The sequence below is a fragment of the Lonchura striata genome, chromosome 3, assembly GCF_046129695.1.
Source record: "Lonchura striata isolate bLonStr1 chromosome 3, bLonStr1.mat, whole genome shotgun sequence".
NCBI lineage: Eukaryota > Metazoa > Chordata > Aves > Passeriformes > Estrildidae > Lonchura > Lonchura striata.
In genome coordinates, this window is record NC_134605.1 from 84,466,730 (window position 1) to 84,485,590 (window position 18,861).

The following is an 18,861-nucleotide window of genomic DNA, read 5'->3' on the forward strand; positions in this document are numbered from 1 at the left end:
TGGACAGGTCTTTAAAGGGAAATATTTGCTTACATGTCAAATGTTGTAAACTCAATTTTGATGTTCTTACTTCCCTTGAGAAGGAATATCTTAAAACTAGACTAATGTTGAAGCCAATAAAGGCTGTTCCAAAATGGTGCATCACCATATTACATTAAAGGGAAATCTGGGTATTTTCTGCTTCTTCCCACATGCATGCTGTGCAAGAGAATGTGTGAGAAATCTGAACCAGACAAGAGGTGGGCTGCACTGGTGAGGAGCATGGTACTGAAGGGCAGGAAGAGGGCAGGGGTAAAGGCCCTGCAGAACAACAAAAAACTTGCAAAGAGCTTAGTTTTAGCAAAGGACTCTGTTTTATGGAGAAGATACTACAGTACTCATTCAGTGTAAACACAGGGAGCAGTCCAAAGTCTTGACAATTTAGCCATTAGGCAAGTTAAGAAGGTTGGACAGGAGGGTAGAAATGCTTATATATGAACTTGATCTCCAGTCACATTTGTGATTCTGCCTAATGTTCTCAAACAATTCAACACACATTGGGACTGGAAACCTTTTCCAGGTCTTACTGCAAAACAGATTTCCATACACTGTCTAGGCTTTCATAGATTTCTGGGTGATGACTCAAATTTTCTTTGTCCCTCTGCCTAAAGTCTAACTCTCTTTTAAGAATTTGGGTTGTGTAGGCAAACAAACCCCACACACTTATATGCATTTCCACTCCACACATGAATCACAAACAGATGAACTCCACTTAGAACTGCCAAACTAATGCATCAATTAAACTCACAATGGACAAATTTGTGCTTGGCCAAGTGAACCAGCAGAATGTTTCTTATTAGGTGGACTTCAGAAGGAGATTTCTCAATATGCCCTTCAATTTTTAACTTGGAGACTTTCAGGTCATTGCAAATCCAGTTTTAAAAATTAAATCCTGCTATTTTCTACATGGATCTCTGAGAAAATTTGGACCTCTGCATTCCTCAAAGGCACACCTGAGCATGAAGTCCAAAGAAATGCCAGTAAGAATCCAAATAAGTCCAAATAATGCCAGTTACTCAAATGCTGGCCAAGTGAACAAATTCCAATACATGCAGCTGAATCATTTTGAATGTTTCCTTCAGGGAGGAAATTATTTATTTCAAATGGATGCATGAAACGACTGGCATCTGTAAAAAAAACCCCTAGTTCTTAATAGAATATACTGAAACTTCAAACTTAAGTAAGTCTACAAAGATATACCAGTATCTACATTTTCAATTACAAAAACAAAACAAGACAAACAAACAAACAAACAAAACCCAAACAAACCAACAAAAAAAAACCTAACACAAAAAACCAAAACAAAACAAGCCAAAGCCAGAAAAAATATTTAGAGCCCTTTATTTTTATTTAATTTTAAATGCTCACTCTCTCTGCTGATGTAAAAAGATAAAATATAATAACTATGCATATATTAATTAATTTCTCTCTTAGAGACTGAGGTGCAAAGTATATAAAATAAGAAAAGAATCCAAGGAATGAGAATTTGTCTCAGTTAACATGAAGATGATACAGCATTAATAAGATATGTGATTTATTTGTACAGTTATATAGTGGATAAATAAATTGTGAGATTATTTTAAATACATCTTTATGAAAAGATAGAAATTCTATCTTTATGAAAAGATAGAAAGATTTCTGAACCCCACCACAATTTAATTCAGTGGTTTTCATCAGGAAGATCCACAGGAAAACTGATTCAGTGCTGGCAAGGACATAGAGACTCTTCAGTTAGCTTGGGACAACTGGGAAACATATTTATCTGACTTGTGGCAACAGTGAACAAGAACTAGAAGAATGTGGTATCCGAGATAATCCTCAAGATTTTCAGTATGTAGGAATGCTGAACTAAAAGTCAAATCATGACAGTCTCTACAAGTAAATATTTATGAACATTTAGGGTAATGATAGTTCATGAAAGCTTATGAAAACTATAAAAATATAGCCATGCTACATGCATCTTAATCTATAGCCATGCATTATCAATAAAGTCCATGGAAGACTGCATTAAATCTAAATTGCAAGCAAAAAGCAAAATAATTTTAAAAATGCTTCCAATAAAAACTGAAATCTTAATTATTTTAAAATGTCGGAGTCTTTTACATTTTATTTGCATTTCAAATAATGCTTGGAGCATTACCCAGTAAGAAATTAACCAATTTGAACAAACCAGTGGGCCCCATATGAAGAGTGATATGCAAAATAAATATAAATGAATGAATAATAGAATCTTTTAATTTACCAGGTATGGGACAGGTACTATGGAATAATCAGGAAAACTGTTTTTTCCACAATGCATTCTCCAAAACCAGTATCCTCAATATTCCAAAATATTATAAAGAAAAGAAAATCCAAACAAGCAAAAAAGTAGAAGGAAAATAAAGCAGGACCATGCTGTTCATCCACGCACCTGGAGGAACAACTCCAATACCATCATCAACATCAAAATCTGAGATGTCACTATCACTGATTGGCCGAGATCCTGCACAACAGCAAGGTAAACAAATACCTGAACATCTGGTCATGTCATAATATGTAAGAATATGTTCATTTAACATAATAATGAAACGAAAAAGATGATTTTAAGTCAAAACAATAGAGAAGGAAAACTCAACTGCAGTGACTAACTGATGCTTCAGAAGATAGCTGAGCCAATTTAACATCTTACAGATGCTGCAGCCTCCTTTCCCTTTCTCTTCCCCTCAAGTCCTCAGTGATCTTCTGCTATGACAGATTATCTCTGTAAGCCTCCAAAAGACAAACTCAAGTAAAGGAAAAGAGCCACTTTTGTGCTACTTCAGTGAATATGCTGAATCAGCTTGCTGAACAGGAAAGGAGATGAGGCAACATATGGTGAGAGAGAGGAAGAGGAAACAGCACTGCCAGCTTTTAGAAAAGCTCAAGTATCTCACAAAAACTAACCTTTAATTTGGCTTCTCTATGAATATCCTGCATTTGGGCATCTATGCAGCTATTACAGCAGTAAAACATATTTATAGTTCATTCCTGAATGTGCACCAATTTCCTATGCATTGCCTGGAGTGAATGACTTCCATGTTTTAGAAAAATCAGAAAAATAGCTTGGAAATGCATTTTAAAATAATCCCCTATATCTTTCATGTTTCTAAGTAAATCTCAGTTTAAATAAACAGAGAAACTACAATGTTGAAATATCTCCTTCTTTTAACATGCCTCATGCAAACCTGAAATCAGACTCATGAAAACAACTCTACCTCCCAAATACATGAATACAAATTCTGTTTTCTGGAAAGATACACTTTAATGAGCATATTGGAGGTGAGACTAACTTTATGGTGAAAAGTGTTTTTAAGTCTTGTAAGAATTCAAGGACTTCTTTTTAGAAAAACAAAATGTTTTAAAATTTTTAGAAGCATTCAATAATTATAAACATCTTTCTATTCAAAAAGAAACTTATGAAAAAAAAAATCTTTGACCATTTTTGCTTTGCTAATGAAAGCCAAATGAATTCCAGCAGGTTGAAAGTTATACATCACAGTTGTAAGACTGACTTGTCATAATGTCATAATTTAAATTGCCTTTCTGCCACACATCTTCACTACTTTTAAAGAATATTAAATAATATCTTTTTTATTTTATTTAGAATTTAAGTACCATTACACCATATCCAGCATTTCTAATTTAAAATTTAAGAGACCTTAATGGAATTTGGACCTACTTTGTAATTTTTTGCTAGTGCTCTCTCCACCATGAACATGTCTTCTTGGCATGAATGGTGATGGCTGAGGCAGAGGTAGTGAAGATTCATCATGTGTCTGTAGCTTATACCAATGTGGTTCATCATCTAAAAGTGCTGTCTCCAGCTCTATAAGAATCTAGCAGAAAAATCATCAGGTTTCAATTTCACATTGAAAGCACACAGAGAAACACACACACAAAATACATATGCAAATATACTCAAAACCAAACAATGAACTCAGAAGAAATGTGATTGTATGCATCACCTCTCCAAGAAATTCACTCTCTTCTTCTTGTACTCTTGGCTGATCCCATACTGTGATTTCAAGCATTCGTTCTCTAAAATCTCTACGATGTACATGTGAGTAGAGAAAAGTTTGATTCCATTTTGGCTCTAGACTTTTCTTTACCGTTTTGGTCCTTCTTTTACTTTTATCACTGAAACATAGATATTTTTTGTAAATTATTCATAGTGATAAATCAGAAAATACCATATACTCATCAGATTTTGTTATACATAATCTAGCTATAAAAATATATAAAAAAGAATTCTTCATAAGCATTCATTAAAAGTTGATTCAATACATGGTAAACTAAAGCATAATTTTATAAACTGGAATACTATTACCTTCGGTCTGGAAGAAAATACATTTTTACATAGGGATTTCTGGGGCGTCCATCTACTCTTGGTGGCAAATCTGTTGCCTGTAGAACATTCACTATTAATTGATGTCCCACTTTGTCATACCAGAGTTTAACCTACAGGAATCAAGTTACCAGAAAACATTACTGAAAATGGAGAAGAGAATTTTCAGATTGTATCAAAAATAACCACAATGTAAAACTAACTGTTGGGGTTTTTTCCCCCAGAGACAATGAGATACATTGCATTTAAAATCCCTTAATATTTAATTAGGTTAGATGGAAAAGATGATGGTATATAACAAAGACTGTTATATTTATCACAGCTGAATAAAATTATGGTGCCTGATTATACTTCCATTGTTTATTGTACTCATTGCATAACCTTGGAATTGTAAGTGCACCTAAACCAGCATTTCTTAGCTCTGCACTTTAAAAGCTACATTAAATAGAAAGCTGTACTTGCATCTTATCTCAAGGCATACTTGAAATCTATCTACTCCGATTTGTGACCTTTTCAAAAGTGTTTATAGAAAGAATAATATAGAGATACAACATTTCTTGAGAGAATCATTATGTTAGGAAATTTTGTTGAGAGAATAATTATGTTAGGAAGTTTTTAAGCCTGCCGTATACTCCTGAATTAATACAATCAATATAAAAAAATACAAGAATGTAGAAAACAAAGTTTAAGTACTGGCAGTATATTTAATAAGCAGGACTTCAGTTAGTATTACAAGAAAGTTCCAAGATATATATAAATTAAAATGCATTACTGAATTGTGTAATGCTTAACAAATATACAGGCCTTTAAATGCTCCCATAAAGAAAACAGTGATACTATGCTTGAATCTGCACGTGACTGGACATGTACAGCAAAGTCACTATTTTCAATGCAGAAGCTACAAAATTACAAGTTTCAAGGCACTTTTATGGGCTCTTGTCAACATAAATTCCTGCACTCTTTGATGTATTAAGACAACAATTTCTTATGTCTGCTATGATTACAGTCATGGCTTGTTAGTGCATCCAGAGGGTGTCAAAAAACTTTTGAAATATGTTAATCTTAACCAACACTAAACATTTCTCTTGGCCTCCCAATTGGCCTTGGGAATGTGCAGAGCTGAAGGACCAGCAATTCACAGATTTCCATTAAAAACCCAAGAAAAACAAAATATGCTCACAGAAAGCTGCCCTGGTAGGACCTGAGGTGCATCCCGTAGGGCTCCAGGGCTAGTTGGAGATATAACAGAAATAGAAGGCCTTTCCATCTTCTGAGATTCAAAAGAACTTGAACCTAAAACCACATGAAAAACAAATGAACTTACCCTCCAAAATCTGGATAAATTTTGAACTACTTTTTCTTTGAATTGTATAAAGTTGATGTAGAAAAGGGAGTAAAAAGACTGGTTTTCTAGCCCTACATCCCAGATTAAACCTGTAATTTTTTGGTTTATTTGAAAAAACATATAAAAGAGTATTCCTCATACATCATTGACAAACCATAGCAGATGTTTTAAATAAAATACTGTTCTCTGACTGAATTACACATCTCCCTCCCAGCACAAAGTACTCTGATTCTATGATCCTAAGTCTTTGATGAATACACCACATCTGTTGTATGGATTATACTCCCAGTAGCCTCTGACATTTTAATAGGAAGACTTGCAGGACATGAATCTGGCATGGAGGATATTTCAACAACTGCTGGACACCATCAGTTCTCCCCTAGTGAAGCAGAGCCCTCACTAATGATATGAGCTTGTGACAAGTGATCACACCTTCCCTGTCCCAGGGAAGGTTTCTAGTTGTACCTCAGGAAAGGCTCAGATGGGAAAAGACTGGGAGCCATGGCCCTCAAATACTCTGGCTGAAAACATGCAAATGGCATAGTTAAAAAGAGCACCAGTATTTTGAAGTATAAACAAAAAATTAATCTAACCAATATTTTCTTGTTAAAAAAAAAAAAAAGAGAAATGGGAACTCTGGACTTACTCTGCTTGGTGCAGGAGGTGAAATCCTGACACCATTTGTACCTTTGGCAGTCCCTTATACCTATTTTCCCTCTTATGTTAGGGCAAGTAAATTATTATTTTGGTACTAATGACACAAGATATAGAATGAAAAAATATAATTTTTCTTGCATTTGATATTGTATGTGTTTAATAAAACTCATATTGTTTCATACAAAAACCTCAGAGCCAATGCAATTTCCACAGATCATCTTTCAGAAATTTCATTGCTGAAATACTTTTGCTGGGTACAAGATCATGCTTAAAGAAATGAACAAGGTGTGTACTCACTAGACTCTAATGGGGGGTGGGAAGTCTCAGGAATCCGTGGAATATCACTAAAATGTAAATGCACAGCAATTAGAAACAATAGAGACAACCTTTGGCTGTGACAAATACATTGCTGGGACCGTGTTCTAACACGTTACAAGGAAAGAAAGAGGAAATATTTAAAGACATACTTTCCACTACCATTCATGGAAATCACACTAACACAAACTACGTTCAGGTTAAAGAACTAGCAGATACAACAATGTGAGCACCACAATGTTAACATTGTGGATGGATTACAGGATACTTTTACAACTGGAACAATAAAGGAAGAGAAATTTTAGGAAGAGAAAAACATACGGTACATAGCTGTACTTGCTTTGCCAAAAGGAAGTACAGCTATGGTTGTTCAACTATTTTTTTTGAGGAAAAAAAATCAAAAATAAGACAAAGATTAACTCACTAGTAATTTTTATATAAACGTCTCAAGGAGTTCAGAGAATGAAACTGATGAGAATGTCTTATAATAATAAAAAAGGAAAACGAAGATTATTAGCAGTGTTAAACAAACAAGTGAATAATGCATTTCTCCAAAAGATAAAAGAAAATGAAACCATATTACAACTGGGAATGGACATTTTTCCACACATACATATCCAACAGATATACAGATATAAGTAAGATAAACTGATTATGTCCACACACATCTGTCAGCATTTTATTGTCAATAAATTTATTCTTCCATCAAAATCTGGATGATGCTTGTTCCTGGCTCTTTCTCTTCTCAGCCATCATTGAAAATACTTTACAAGAGCAACAATTATCTAGTACTGCACAAATCTTAACAAAGCAACAGAGTGGGGAAATGGAAATAAAACTCTTCCGTGAATTACTTGAATGTATTTTCATCCACATGGACTAATCCAAAATTGGAACTGTAATAACAATTCTGAAGAACATTTACAAGATTTTAAGTCTATAGTTGACAATTTTAAAGGTATTCAGACAGTCTGCTCAGTGAAACAGTCTGCTCAGAAATCTTTCTGACTTGGAAGTCAATGAAACTAAGACTCCTAGTTATATGAAAGTCACTTACGAAAAAGAAACAGACACTCGTATCAGAAAAAGAATGCAACGGTGCCCAATCACTGAGACTTAAAGTCACTTTTCGTGTCCTGCAATTTACACTTGTGGTGCCTGTGTTTTAAAATAGACTATTTCAGCTCTGCATTAATGTCTCAAATCAGCTTAAACCTCACATCGCTAAACAAGAATGTGCTTCTCCTTGTCTTAACTTCATGAGTCAAGAATAATGTGGTTTCCTCAAACTCATGGAATTATAGCTGAATTAGTCATTCTTGACACGGCACAGTACTACTCTACAATCTTATGAACATATATGAAAGATATGAACCTGTTGCACAGCAGGGATGCTGTGCTGTCTTCTTCCTATTAACATTTTCTCTTTTCCAGGTCAGACTTTCAGGGCATTTCTCATCAGTTTGAAGTATTTACTTACCATAATCAAATAGATTTTTCTGTTCAATACAATGTTAAGTTTGCAATACTTTCATGTGCTACAATATGAACACTCTCATCTGCAGTATAGCATTGTTTGTAATATCACTTTTAGGATGTCTAAACGAAGGTTCACATGCACAAGGACTGTTTCAACATGGAAAGTGCCAGCCACAGTGCCAAGTTCTATAGTCCTGGTGTGATTAAAGAATAACACTAAAACTAATTCTGTTTGGATTTTTTTCTTGTATTGTCAACAATACAGTAGGAAAAAAAGGCTAAAAATAAAATTGAAATATTAATTACACATTAATAATAACTTAATAACGGATTCATATTTCTGCTAAGGTACTGTCACACTATTACAACCAATACAGAAAAATTTAATAATAAATCAACAGGAGAAACAGATCTACACTGTTTAAATGTTGGCATTTTAATTAGAGAATGAACATTCTAAAAGGAAAGTATAATCTAAAACTTTTCCTGTAAGAAACTAGTCTTATCTAGCCTGCTTTTAATTTTGCACTGCAGAAAAAATTCTGATATATGATTTACAAAAAAGGTCTTTAAAGAACTAGTAGTTCATTACTTAAAATATTCAAAACTAGACTAGTCAAAGAAAAATTAAGTGAAAAGTTATACAGCTGCTTATCAAATACAGTAACAAAATTTTACTCCCCTTTTGGAGCAATATGAACTTGAGAAAAGTAGTGTCAGACACACCTGCAGTAAAGAGGTGCCACCTTCAAACTTTGTTTTTCTATCTCTACCTTGTGTAGTCTTACATGATATTACATATTATTATCTTATCCTTTCATGCCTCAGTGACTATAAAAACTAAACAAAACCGTACCTTATGTTGAAACAACTCTGTGCAGATATATGGTTTGTGAGAATCACTATTTTGCACAGGAACAGCTATAATTTCTCTGAGGGATATAGTCAAGAGGTTGCTCACTAAAGAAGAACCAAATTCAAATGTGATCATAACCCACACTTTTTAGGTTGTTCTAGGAACAGATGTATCATATTCTACACCCCAGAGAGCTTCTAAAGAGTTTCTGACTACCTCTCCCCAGTGCTCATCCTGCTATTTCCAAATCCATTCCTTGCCATCAGAACCTGTAGATCAATCTGCAGTTTGCAGTAATTACTTGAGCAGGTCTCTGGAGCTCAGCACTGCCTGGTTTATGATGGAGGTTCAACGTCCATTCCAGGACCTAAACCACATTAACCAATGCTGCAGAGAGGAACTGGATCATAGCAGAGAAACAACAGTTTTGGCAGCATTATCTGTGGAAATCTAAGCAAAGATAGCTAGCATCTGACAAAGAAAACAGAGACAAATGAAAAAACATTTGTTTTACCTGCACTGTCCCACAGAGCACACAAGAGATGGTGAGTTAGTTACCATGCCACGCGTCTTCTCCAAAAAGTATACTGCCAAAGGATTTTCTGTGCTGTCCTATGTTAACCACCTCTCACATTGTATGCATATTCATAGGTAATTCTTCCCCTCATATTGAGATAGCCAACCCATTAATTCTACTTTTTATAGGTTCCTTATCTACCTTGTGTTGCAGCCATTAGAATTAGTGTCAATTAGTTTCTATGGAGTTTCCATGGTACTATTGTGGTTATACTGTTCATTATTGTTATGCCTTTAGCTGCTAATAGTGTTATGTGCTTCACATTTTTCTCTAATAAACATCCTACAATTATCCATTACTTAAAATTACATTTGCTGTCAGACAGAGAAATCCAAATTTACAGGACTGAACAAATTGTTTAGACCGCAATTTTGTAACTGGCAGTCTAATTTGTGGACTTACTTCCATTATTCACTTAAGGCAAACTGTGTCATATTTGGGCTTTTTAGACCTAATATGCTAGGAATTTTTAAATCAAGACTATTAAAAGTGCTGGTACATTATTTGCATTATTAATACTGAGAGATGAAAACACTTAAATTATGTAGATGAAATACCATTTTCAGGCCTTTCGGGAACCTCGTCCCTCACAGGACTTTTTGCTGTAATGGATTATCACTTAATGCTGTATCAAGCAACTTCAATTTTGCTTAGTCAGCACCTAAAAGTACCCACCAAACTTTGACATACTAGATCTGTTGTTATGGGATGAAACAAAATTCCCTGTCATGAATCTGAAACCATCACACAGTTTGGAAAACAAGACAAAGTGGAGCTAGGGACAAAATCAAAGTAATATGTTAATCAAGCAAATAATTTTCCATTATGCAAGAAAATTTACATAGATCATAGCTATTAATAAAACAGCAAAAAAGGGGGAAAAAAGTACTGTGCAGTATGCTCTTTCTTTTGATAACTACTATTAGGATTTTCTCTGTTGTACAATGTCTGAAATTTTTGGTTATTTTCAGATGACAGACAGGTAAATCCCAATCTGACATAAAACTGGACTTTGACTCATTACTGCAGGATAGAAGGGATCTGTCTTTAAATTTTAAAGTTCTGTGCTCTAGGGATAATTATTTTCTCTCATAAAAACCCCAAAAACAACCTGACCCTCAAGCAAAAGAAAAAAACAATTAAAATCTACAGATAAATAACTCTGCACTTATCTCAAAACAAAAGCAAAATCTAATGTTATCTGGTGTTGACTACATATTGAAAAAATATATATGGGTCATCCAAAGAAAAACTTTACATTTTATTGGGTACTATTTCTGGGTGCACTGTTCTACTATAAAATCCACTGTTCAGATTCAGGAACATTCTTTGACTTTGAACAAACTTCAAAAAAGTGTGGTATTTTTTCAGTTTTTCTTCAAGAATGTGGCACTGGAATGCAGTCACCCTGTACTTATTTTTTCTAAACTAATAGATTTATCAAATTTGTAAACTAAATGTATATATTTGATTTAATACCAAAGCTATCTTAGAAGTTTAAGGGCACACAACATTTGCAATATTGACAGCAATAAATATGTCTAAACTCCATTATTTAAAATGGTAATCTAGCACTTTCCTTTTACATCAGTTCTACAGTTGTACAAATCTATTTCCATGTTTTCTACAATTGAGATGTGGAATTGAAGTCGTGTCCAGTATCAACATATTTATTTTTTTGCTGATTTAAATATAAAAACTAGACTTCCTAAAATCTCCTTAAGGCATGTTATTTTTAATAACAAATCTGTACAACTGAATTTGCAATTTTCTTTTAAGAATATCTCCTAATTTAGCTCCAAAAATGAAAAATAAAGCTTCTGCTTCTCCAGGGTCTTCAGCTGGATGGTAATTATAGCATTTAACAGCCACTATTATTGTATCAGACTTTCATTTTCCATTAGAAGATCAAACTGATAGGTGGAATTACCTATTAATGTCAATTTTTAAGCACTTTTAATAGAGATTGTCATTAAAAAGGCAAAATTTATTTGCAAAATATAGCTACACTCGCATAGCACGGAAAAAATCAATAATCAAAACATAAAATGATATTTTAGTCAGAAAGAAAATGAATAGTTTTTTGTTTCTAAAACTGAAAAAGTATCATATTCAAGACAAGCAAAAATTATAATTAAGATGAAAATAGCAAATTCAAAAGAATCACTTCTTATTGTAAATCATGCGACTCTGTTTTGCACGGTAAATGTGAATTTACAATAAATAATTCATATTCAATTTTGTAAGACCTAGCTCAGAACACTCCAGTTATCATTAAAACTACTATCACTAATGCAGGGCAAATCCCCCCCAATTTTATCAATTTGAACAGATATTATTTTCCTTCTGTTGTGGTTTGACACGGAAAATGAATATTTTTTGGAAGGAAGAGGTCAATGCAGTCAGGGGTCAAGTTCAGATACTGACACTTAGAATAACCAATTGAAGGTGGACACGCCTCTGAGAACACAGAGGGGTTAAAAGCAGAATTCCCAGGAGAACTCGCTCTCTTTGGTTCCAGTCAGTGGAGAGTGCAAACCTCCCCTGCCCAGCAGTGAGCTGGGTGGGAGAGGGGAAAGCCATGTGGCCTGGGGAGGTAGGCCAGGGGGTGAAGGATCGGGAATCATAACAGTGTCAAACCATAACACCTTCTAAGGCGTATTCAGGAAACAAGAATTATTGTCACAAAACTCCAAACCTGAATTCATAATAAAAAAAATAAAGATTATAAACATAACACATTTATGCTAATTTTTAATTGAATCTTTTGCTTCCATGTTTGACAACAAACATTTCAGGGTGAGTACAGTCTTTTCAATTAAATGTTTTGTGTTTCCTTTTTTTGTCCTTTTTAAAGAGGGCCTGTTTAAAATCCTCTTAGTATTGGCTTAGTATCCTGCAATGCTTCCCTCTACTCATGAAAATATTTATAAGTTATTCTGATCTAGTAGGCTGAAAGCCTGAAAACCAAAAGTTTGTCATGCACAGGTGTACTAATCCATCAATTTTCCTTTGCCACTTGGCAAAAGTCTTTATAGTACTTTGACCACACAGAAAACAATACTTATGCTTATACGTCACTGCAAAGGCACAAGACTGTAAATGGTAGTGAAGAAAACAGACTACACAGAATGTCAGTAACAGAAAGAGAATTGTATTCCATTATTAAGCAATAAAAATAATTAAATCACAAATAATCCCTGAAAGATTCCTATTAACAGAAGTAATAACTGTGCTAAAGAAGTAAGTCTTTAGCCTTACCCAATAGGCCTTGAAACAATGATTTCAACTTGAGGTTCTGATTTTGATTCTAAAATAATGTTGTAAACTTCTTCATTTGTAGCTCCAGGCAAGGGTTTACCATTCCATTCTAGAACTTCATCCCCTTGAATTTAAAGAGAGGTTATCTCACTTTTATATTTTTTTATAAGGAATGAAATCTACATTTTCAAGTAACATAAAAATAATTTAAACCATGAAAAAGCTGTACTGAAACCTTCAGACACTTTCCTGTCAAGGTGCTTTTTAGCTGGTTGGCTCCCAGCCAACCAAGTTACTCTTGCACAAGGATGTTCTGTTCCTCATGCAAGACTTCATATTTGCAATTATTAACATTTATGAAGTTTGTACAATTATTCAAAGTTTTATCACCTACCTAGATTTTGGATGTTTTTTACAAGGAAAAAAGTGGTTTTACTAACTCCAAGGACTCATCCATACCTTTTTTGTGTGCTCTGGTCCTGTGCAATAGGATGAAAAAACTTTCACGCATTGGACATGTGCAAAACAATATCTTTTTTCTGGGAAATAATTTTGGCTCTAAAACAAGTTTTAGAAATTAAAAATAGCTTTCATTTAAAAAAAAAACAAACAAAAAACCCTAGATCAGAAAAGAAAATTAGGATTTCAGCCCAAATGGTTTAAGATTAATGGAGACAAATTTATTTCCTGTAATTATAATCTGCATTTAAAATCCATAAACAACTTCTGATTTGGTAAGAAAGAAAAAACTAAAAATGGCAAAAAAGTAGAATTTTATTAGAGTCTCATCATCCTTTCTAGTTATTTATTACTATCTGCTTCAGGCAATTATCCTAAAGCCATCCACACTGGCACTGGAGCTTCTGGGTTCTTAAGACACTACATAGGTACTTTGGTTTGTTAAGACAACATTTGGAAAGTAGCTGCTTAGAGCTATAGTAAAAATATAAACCATTAAGAAGTGACTATGAAAGCCAAATGCTGTGCATAATTCTCACATCATTTAGAAGCTTGAAAAGTGCCATTAGCACAGCCATTTATTTGTAAGCACAATATATACCTCTAAAAGAAATGAAACGTTTTAGGACCTTTTTTCGGCTTATTTTCCATTTTCATTTGTAACAGTTAACACTGAAAGGAACACTAATAAAATCCACTGTGTATGCAGTGTGTCATCCTTCAGTGATGTGAACTTTGTTTGCCACAATAAGTTAAAAAAAAAATGTTTGCATTGCTTCTGTGGAGTGTAATAAGCAGCTCCTGAGCTAGCAAACAAAAATTTACCACTGTCACTCAGTCCTCTTACCAGCATCCCTCAGGAGTGTCTTTTGTTTTGCTCATACATCCAAACAATTGTGTTCATAATAAACTAAAAATGTAGGCAACCATGGCATTTCATAACATTACAGTACTGTTCTGTATCTAAAAAACATTACTATAACACATGACAAATGTTAGTATAAATTAAAGGTTGCATTCAATAGGCCATTACTAAAAGACAATATATGTTATACACAACTGATTGATTTACCTGCTCTGAGATGCCCCACCACATCAGCCAAGCTACCTTTCTTCACTTTGGTAATGAAGGCACCAAGTCGTCCTAATTCTGTCATTTTTCCTCCAACAACCTAGTTAATCATAAATTTGTGAGTCTCCAAGCCATCAAGCAGATGTCACAGAAAACACAAATATATAGACTAATCAGTTTTCCCATTATTTTTAAAATTACACCTGAAATGTTCATAGAAAAACATATTGTCAATTTGGGTTTTAGAGAAGTTTAAGGACAAAAAGAAGTAAAACTGACACACAGTGAATAAAATTCATATTCCTTTTACTGTTTCTGAGCAGTCTTACACAGTTTGCTGAGTACCTTCATTTGTTGCAGAAAGAACAATTAATAAATTACCAGGCAAATGCACTTTTTACAAATAATTGTCATATACTCAAATTTAAATTGCAAGTGTATGAAATCCCAAAATGCAGCTGGTACATCAATTGAAAACTTAGCAAATTCACAACTATTACATATGGGCAATGAGTTCACAAGAATGTTGGTAATACTAAAACATAGGCAGTCATCCAAGAACATGACAGGACAAGCCAGAAACTTCTGGCTTTTGCTGAACAGAAGAGAAACTGAAACTGAAGAGATCTGTTTTTGAAGATGACTACAGGATACAGAGATAGGAACATCAATAAAAAACCAAGTGCCCTCAAGAGGCCAGATTTCATATAAAATACAAAGAAAATGTAGTGTTGCTGACTTATCTCTTTAACTATCTTACTCTCTCCAGTCACGTGAGGGGCTTTTTTATTCTGGTTTATTTTTGGTCAGGAAGATCCCAGAGGAGTTTTATAATAAAATGAAAGAGTGGAATGATGGTTCATTAGGTATTTGTTCCCCATGTTGCAATCACAATAACTAGCAGGAGCTTTAATCTCAAAAAAGTATCCAGAAGCCTATCTGCCAACAATATTGTCACATGATAGTGTGTAAAATTTATCAATGAGGGCCTTAGTTCATAATACGTACAACTAAAACCTGAAAAATCAAGAGAAGCTCTTCAACTCTTCAATCTAGTTTGCCTACTTGGAGCAACCTTTTTTTCTCACATATTCAAATAGAATTGTTTGCTGGCATCAAAGATATGCTTTTTGCTATAGACTACTGAACATTTAGTAGAGTGAAGCTGTTTTCATCTTTTATGTTACCATCCCACAATATCTCACTTCAAGGTGGGAATATTTCAGATCTTGCATTCTTTCTGTTGTCCTCAGTGGAGAGGGAAGGACACCCAAATTAAATTCTATCAGCCATCTTTGTTGCTCCATAGATTTAAAAATATACAAAAGAGAGAAATGCTTGAACTGGTACACTGTATTCCCCACTAGCTTCAGAAACAGAACTCTCTTTTAAGTGTTCTGGCAATTTAGACACATAAACCTAAAAGTCTACTAAAAATGTAAACTAGGGATTTAAATCAATTAGACAGTGTTGCCAATATCTTAATTTTGGGGCGCTACATTAACTGGAATTACATTTAATATAACGCCTACTATGATTTAAGAGGATTTCTGTGTAAATATTTGGGTTTTTTCTACAAAAAATCTGTTTTCAAATGGTCGTGTGGCTTTTAAACACAGTCCTTGTAAGCATTTGCATCCAGATGACATTTATGTTTGTGAATTATAAGATGAATTACTTGACTAAATTGCAAACAGCAGAGCTAGAAAAGGCAGGACTCCATTAATGCATTGCCATGTGTAGTATGTATCTTGCAGACAGGAATCTGAATAAATATACCCTTTTGAATCAAAATGGTTCAGCCCCTTTGTCATGGATGACTGAAGAATGTATAGAAGGAGTAAATGTATTTATAGTCATAATCTATCTGTATAATTTTCAAAATTTAGGAAAAGAGAGGAATACATTTTTTGTCAAAAGACCGTATGACTGGAGAGTCCTCTGATTTAATGTGTTACACCTGTATGTCTAGGGTCAGTGGAACTTCTTTGCATTTAGCACATAAATCATCTAATACTTACTTTTAGCCCCAGTAATGCACCTGATTCTTTAGGCATGGTTGTTCTCTTGTTAAGAATAACACGCCCAATTAAGCGATCTCCCTCTTTGGAAGGTTGCCACGTTACGGGATGCTGTTAAAAAACAAGCAATTAAATTGAATTGGAATTTTAAAACTGTGAACATCCTCCAGTATTGAGATGCATATGTATAAACCAATAAAATTACTGCATCATCATGCCACAGTAGACACAAACATCCTTCAGATGTGTTACATAATGCACCTGAGTTTTCTATCAGTATATCTGTTGGACCCTGGCTGCATTAAACATTTATGCCTCTTGTAAGAAAATCTCTGCATTAAGTCTACAGATAGAACTATAATCCAGTTCAAACATCAATACAATTAAACAGCTCTGAAAACCACATTCAGAAATTCTGTTCTTTAGAATAACATATGTTATACAGGCCTACTATATAAGGGTTGGTTATATAATAAAATGAAAATTATGCTTTCCAATTCCAAGTCTTAAAAAACAAAAAAAATCACTAATCTTTCCCAGAGCAGCATCACACTCACAACTACTTTTTCTTTTGTTCATGGTGATATTAAGTTCCATGTCTATAAAGGAGCTAAAGTCAAGTTAAAATTCAGGTAATTTTACAAATATGCATTCTGGTAAAACTTTCTTTCTCATTTCCATTTCCTTGGTAGTCTAAAGCAAGTTTTCATCATTTGTGTAGAAAACTTTTTATAGTCAAATATCTATGCCAAACTGAAATAATTAGGAAGCATTTTAACTTATACTTATGAATCCCTATTTTCTATTTCTTACCGAACTAATAGGGGACGTCTCTCTGCTGTGCCACGTGGCAGGATCCAGCCAGTAATAATCCAAGTCACCTGGAAGAATATGAATAGAAAGAAATGTGTAATCCCTCAAACAGAGAAAGATGTATGAATGATTACTTCTGCATGCATGAATTTTAAAGTGCAATCATTTGATGATGCAAATGCAAAACTTTTATTATTATTAAAATCAATATATCAATTTTAAAACAATATAGTGTATTAATGTAAAATAATTATATTTTATAATTACTTTGCTTTTTTCATGAATTGCACCTTAGAATTGGTTGTGCACACTGTCTATTTTTACCTTTGCTCAGTCCAAGAATGGACCCCAAAGCATCACATTCACAGCCCTCCTCCTCCCCATCATTTCCATAATAAACACACAGGACTACAGCTAATGATGACACGAGAGGAAATACTCCACAAAATAGGCACTTCGTTATAGTTAAGGACAGAACAGTAAACCATGCTCTAGAATCTGCAAAGATCAATGTTGTGACAACAGGTACTGTACAGAGCAAGAGGCACGGGAGCAGGAAATAGAGTACCAGAGGGAACAGCCACACAAATACAGCAAATAGTACCAACAGCAGGTACAAGGCTTCAGTCTTCTCTTTCACTTGGGACAAATTTATATGCTGTGTACCTCAAGAAAATTACCATGAATTACAGTGTTCAGCCATCAGCCTTTCAGGACACAGCGGCAATATATCTTCAATATCTTACTTTATAAAAGAGATCTCTGTAACACTATTGTTAGGTGCCTGTGTTTAGGAATAGTAGTGGATTGAATAGAAACCCAAATAAAGCATGTAAGGGAGAAGAAGATACCTTCACATGCAGAGATTTTTTAGTGCTTTCTCTACAAATACCTAGATGATGATTATGAAATACAAGTTGCAACATTCTCTGTAACTCATACAACCTTTAATAGCTTACCATCTACATGATCATATGCCCAAGTTTATTTTTAAACAGCATATTACTATCATATGCATAATCGCATGAGGCAGTCTGTGGTTTCATTAGCTACTTAAGTTCTGCAGGTTTGGAAAACACATTAAATCACATTAAAGATCTTTCAGTTTTATTTTTAGGATCTTTCCTTGTGCCTCTATAAACTTCAAAAGTACAAGAACAACAAACCCACAAACTACACTGAGACCTGCAGTGCTAGCAGCAAGCTCTATGAGACAAAGCTCCCCAAGTTTCAGTAATGGACTCAACAGTAACACCAAAAATGAGCTGTCTCCTGTGGGCTGACCTGTCACATGCCAAACACAACACACCTTGTCTTCTTGTTTCAGAGTTATTTGCTTAGCAATAGAGAAAGCAATAGTTCAGAAGGGAATAAATGTCAGCTCCAGCATGCAGACGAATGTATCCAAGACCTCAAACATATTTCTGCTAACCCCCATTGTTCCCTGCTTTCTTTTCCTGTCTTCCTTCCTAGATTCAGCTTCTTGCTTTTAGTTTCCTTGCTGGTCTTCCTCCTGGTTACTGCAGTTCCATTTCCTTCTTGCACCTAGCATCTTTCTCCACCAAGTCCCTGCTATAGCAAGATCCTCTCATACATCTGTCTTA

General features: G+C 34.3%; 1 protein-coding gene across 34 annotated transcripts in view; it reads right to left on the reverse strand.

Moving 5' to 3' along the window:
- RIMS1 (regulating synaptic membrane exocytosis 1) overlaps window positions 1-18,861 on the reverse strand; it is a 417,183-nt gene that overhangs the window by 362,653 nt on the left and 35,669 nt on the right. For 33 of the 34 annotated variants that reach the window (XR_002467639.3, XR_002467641.3, XR_002467637.3 and 30 more), the window contains 10 exons: window positions 17,258-17,325; window positions 16,445-16,555; window positions 14,424-14,523; window positions 12,893-13,016; window positions 6,702-6,748; window positions 5,583-5,695; window positions 4,385-4,515; window positions 4,023-4,194; window positions 3,737-3,893; window positions 2,450-2,521 (listed from right to left, as the gene is read on the reverse strand). Coding sequence is in view for 30 of the 34 variants with exons in the window: in XM_077782342.1 (XP_077638468.1) it covers window positions 2,450-2,521; window positions 3,737-3,893; window positions 4,023-4,194; window positions 4,385-4,515; window positions 5,583-5,695; window positions 6,702-6,748; window positions 12,893-13,016; window positions 14,424-14,523; window positions 16,445-16,555; window positions 17,258-17,325 (1,095 nt within the window). In the remaining 4 variants the exon portion in view is untranslated. The remainder of the gene's footprint in view (window positions 1-2,449; window positions 2,522-3,736; window positions 3,894-4,022; window positions 4,195-4,384; window positions 4,516-5,582; window positions 5,696-6,701; window positions 6,749-12,892; window positions 13,017-14,423; window positions 14,524-16,444; window positions 16,556-17,257; window positions 17,326-18,861) is intronic. The other variant, XM_077782335.1, reaches the window with a different exon arrangement.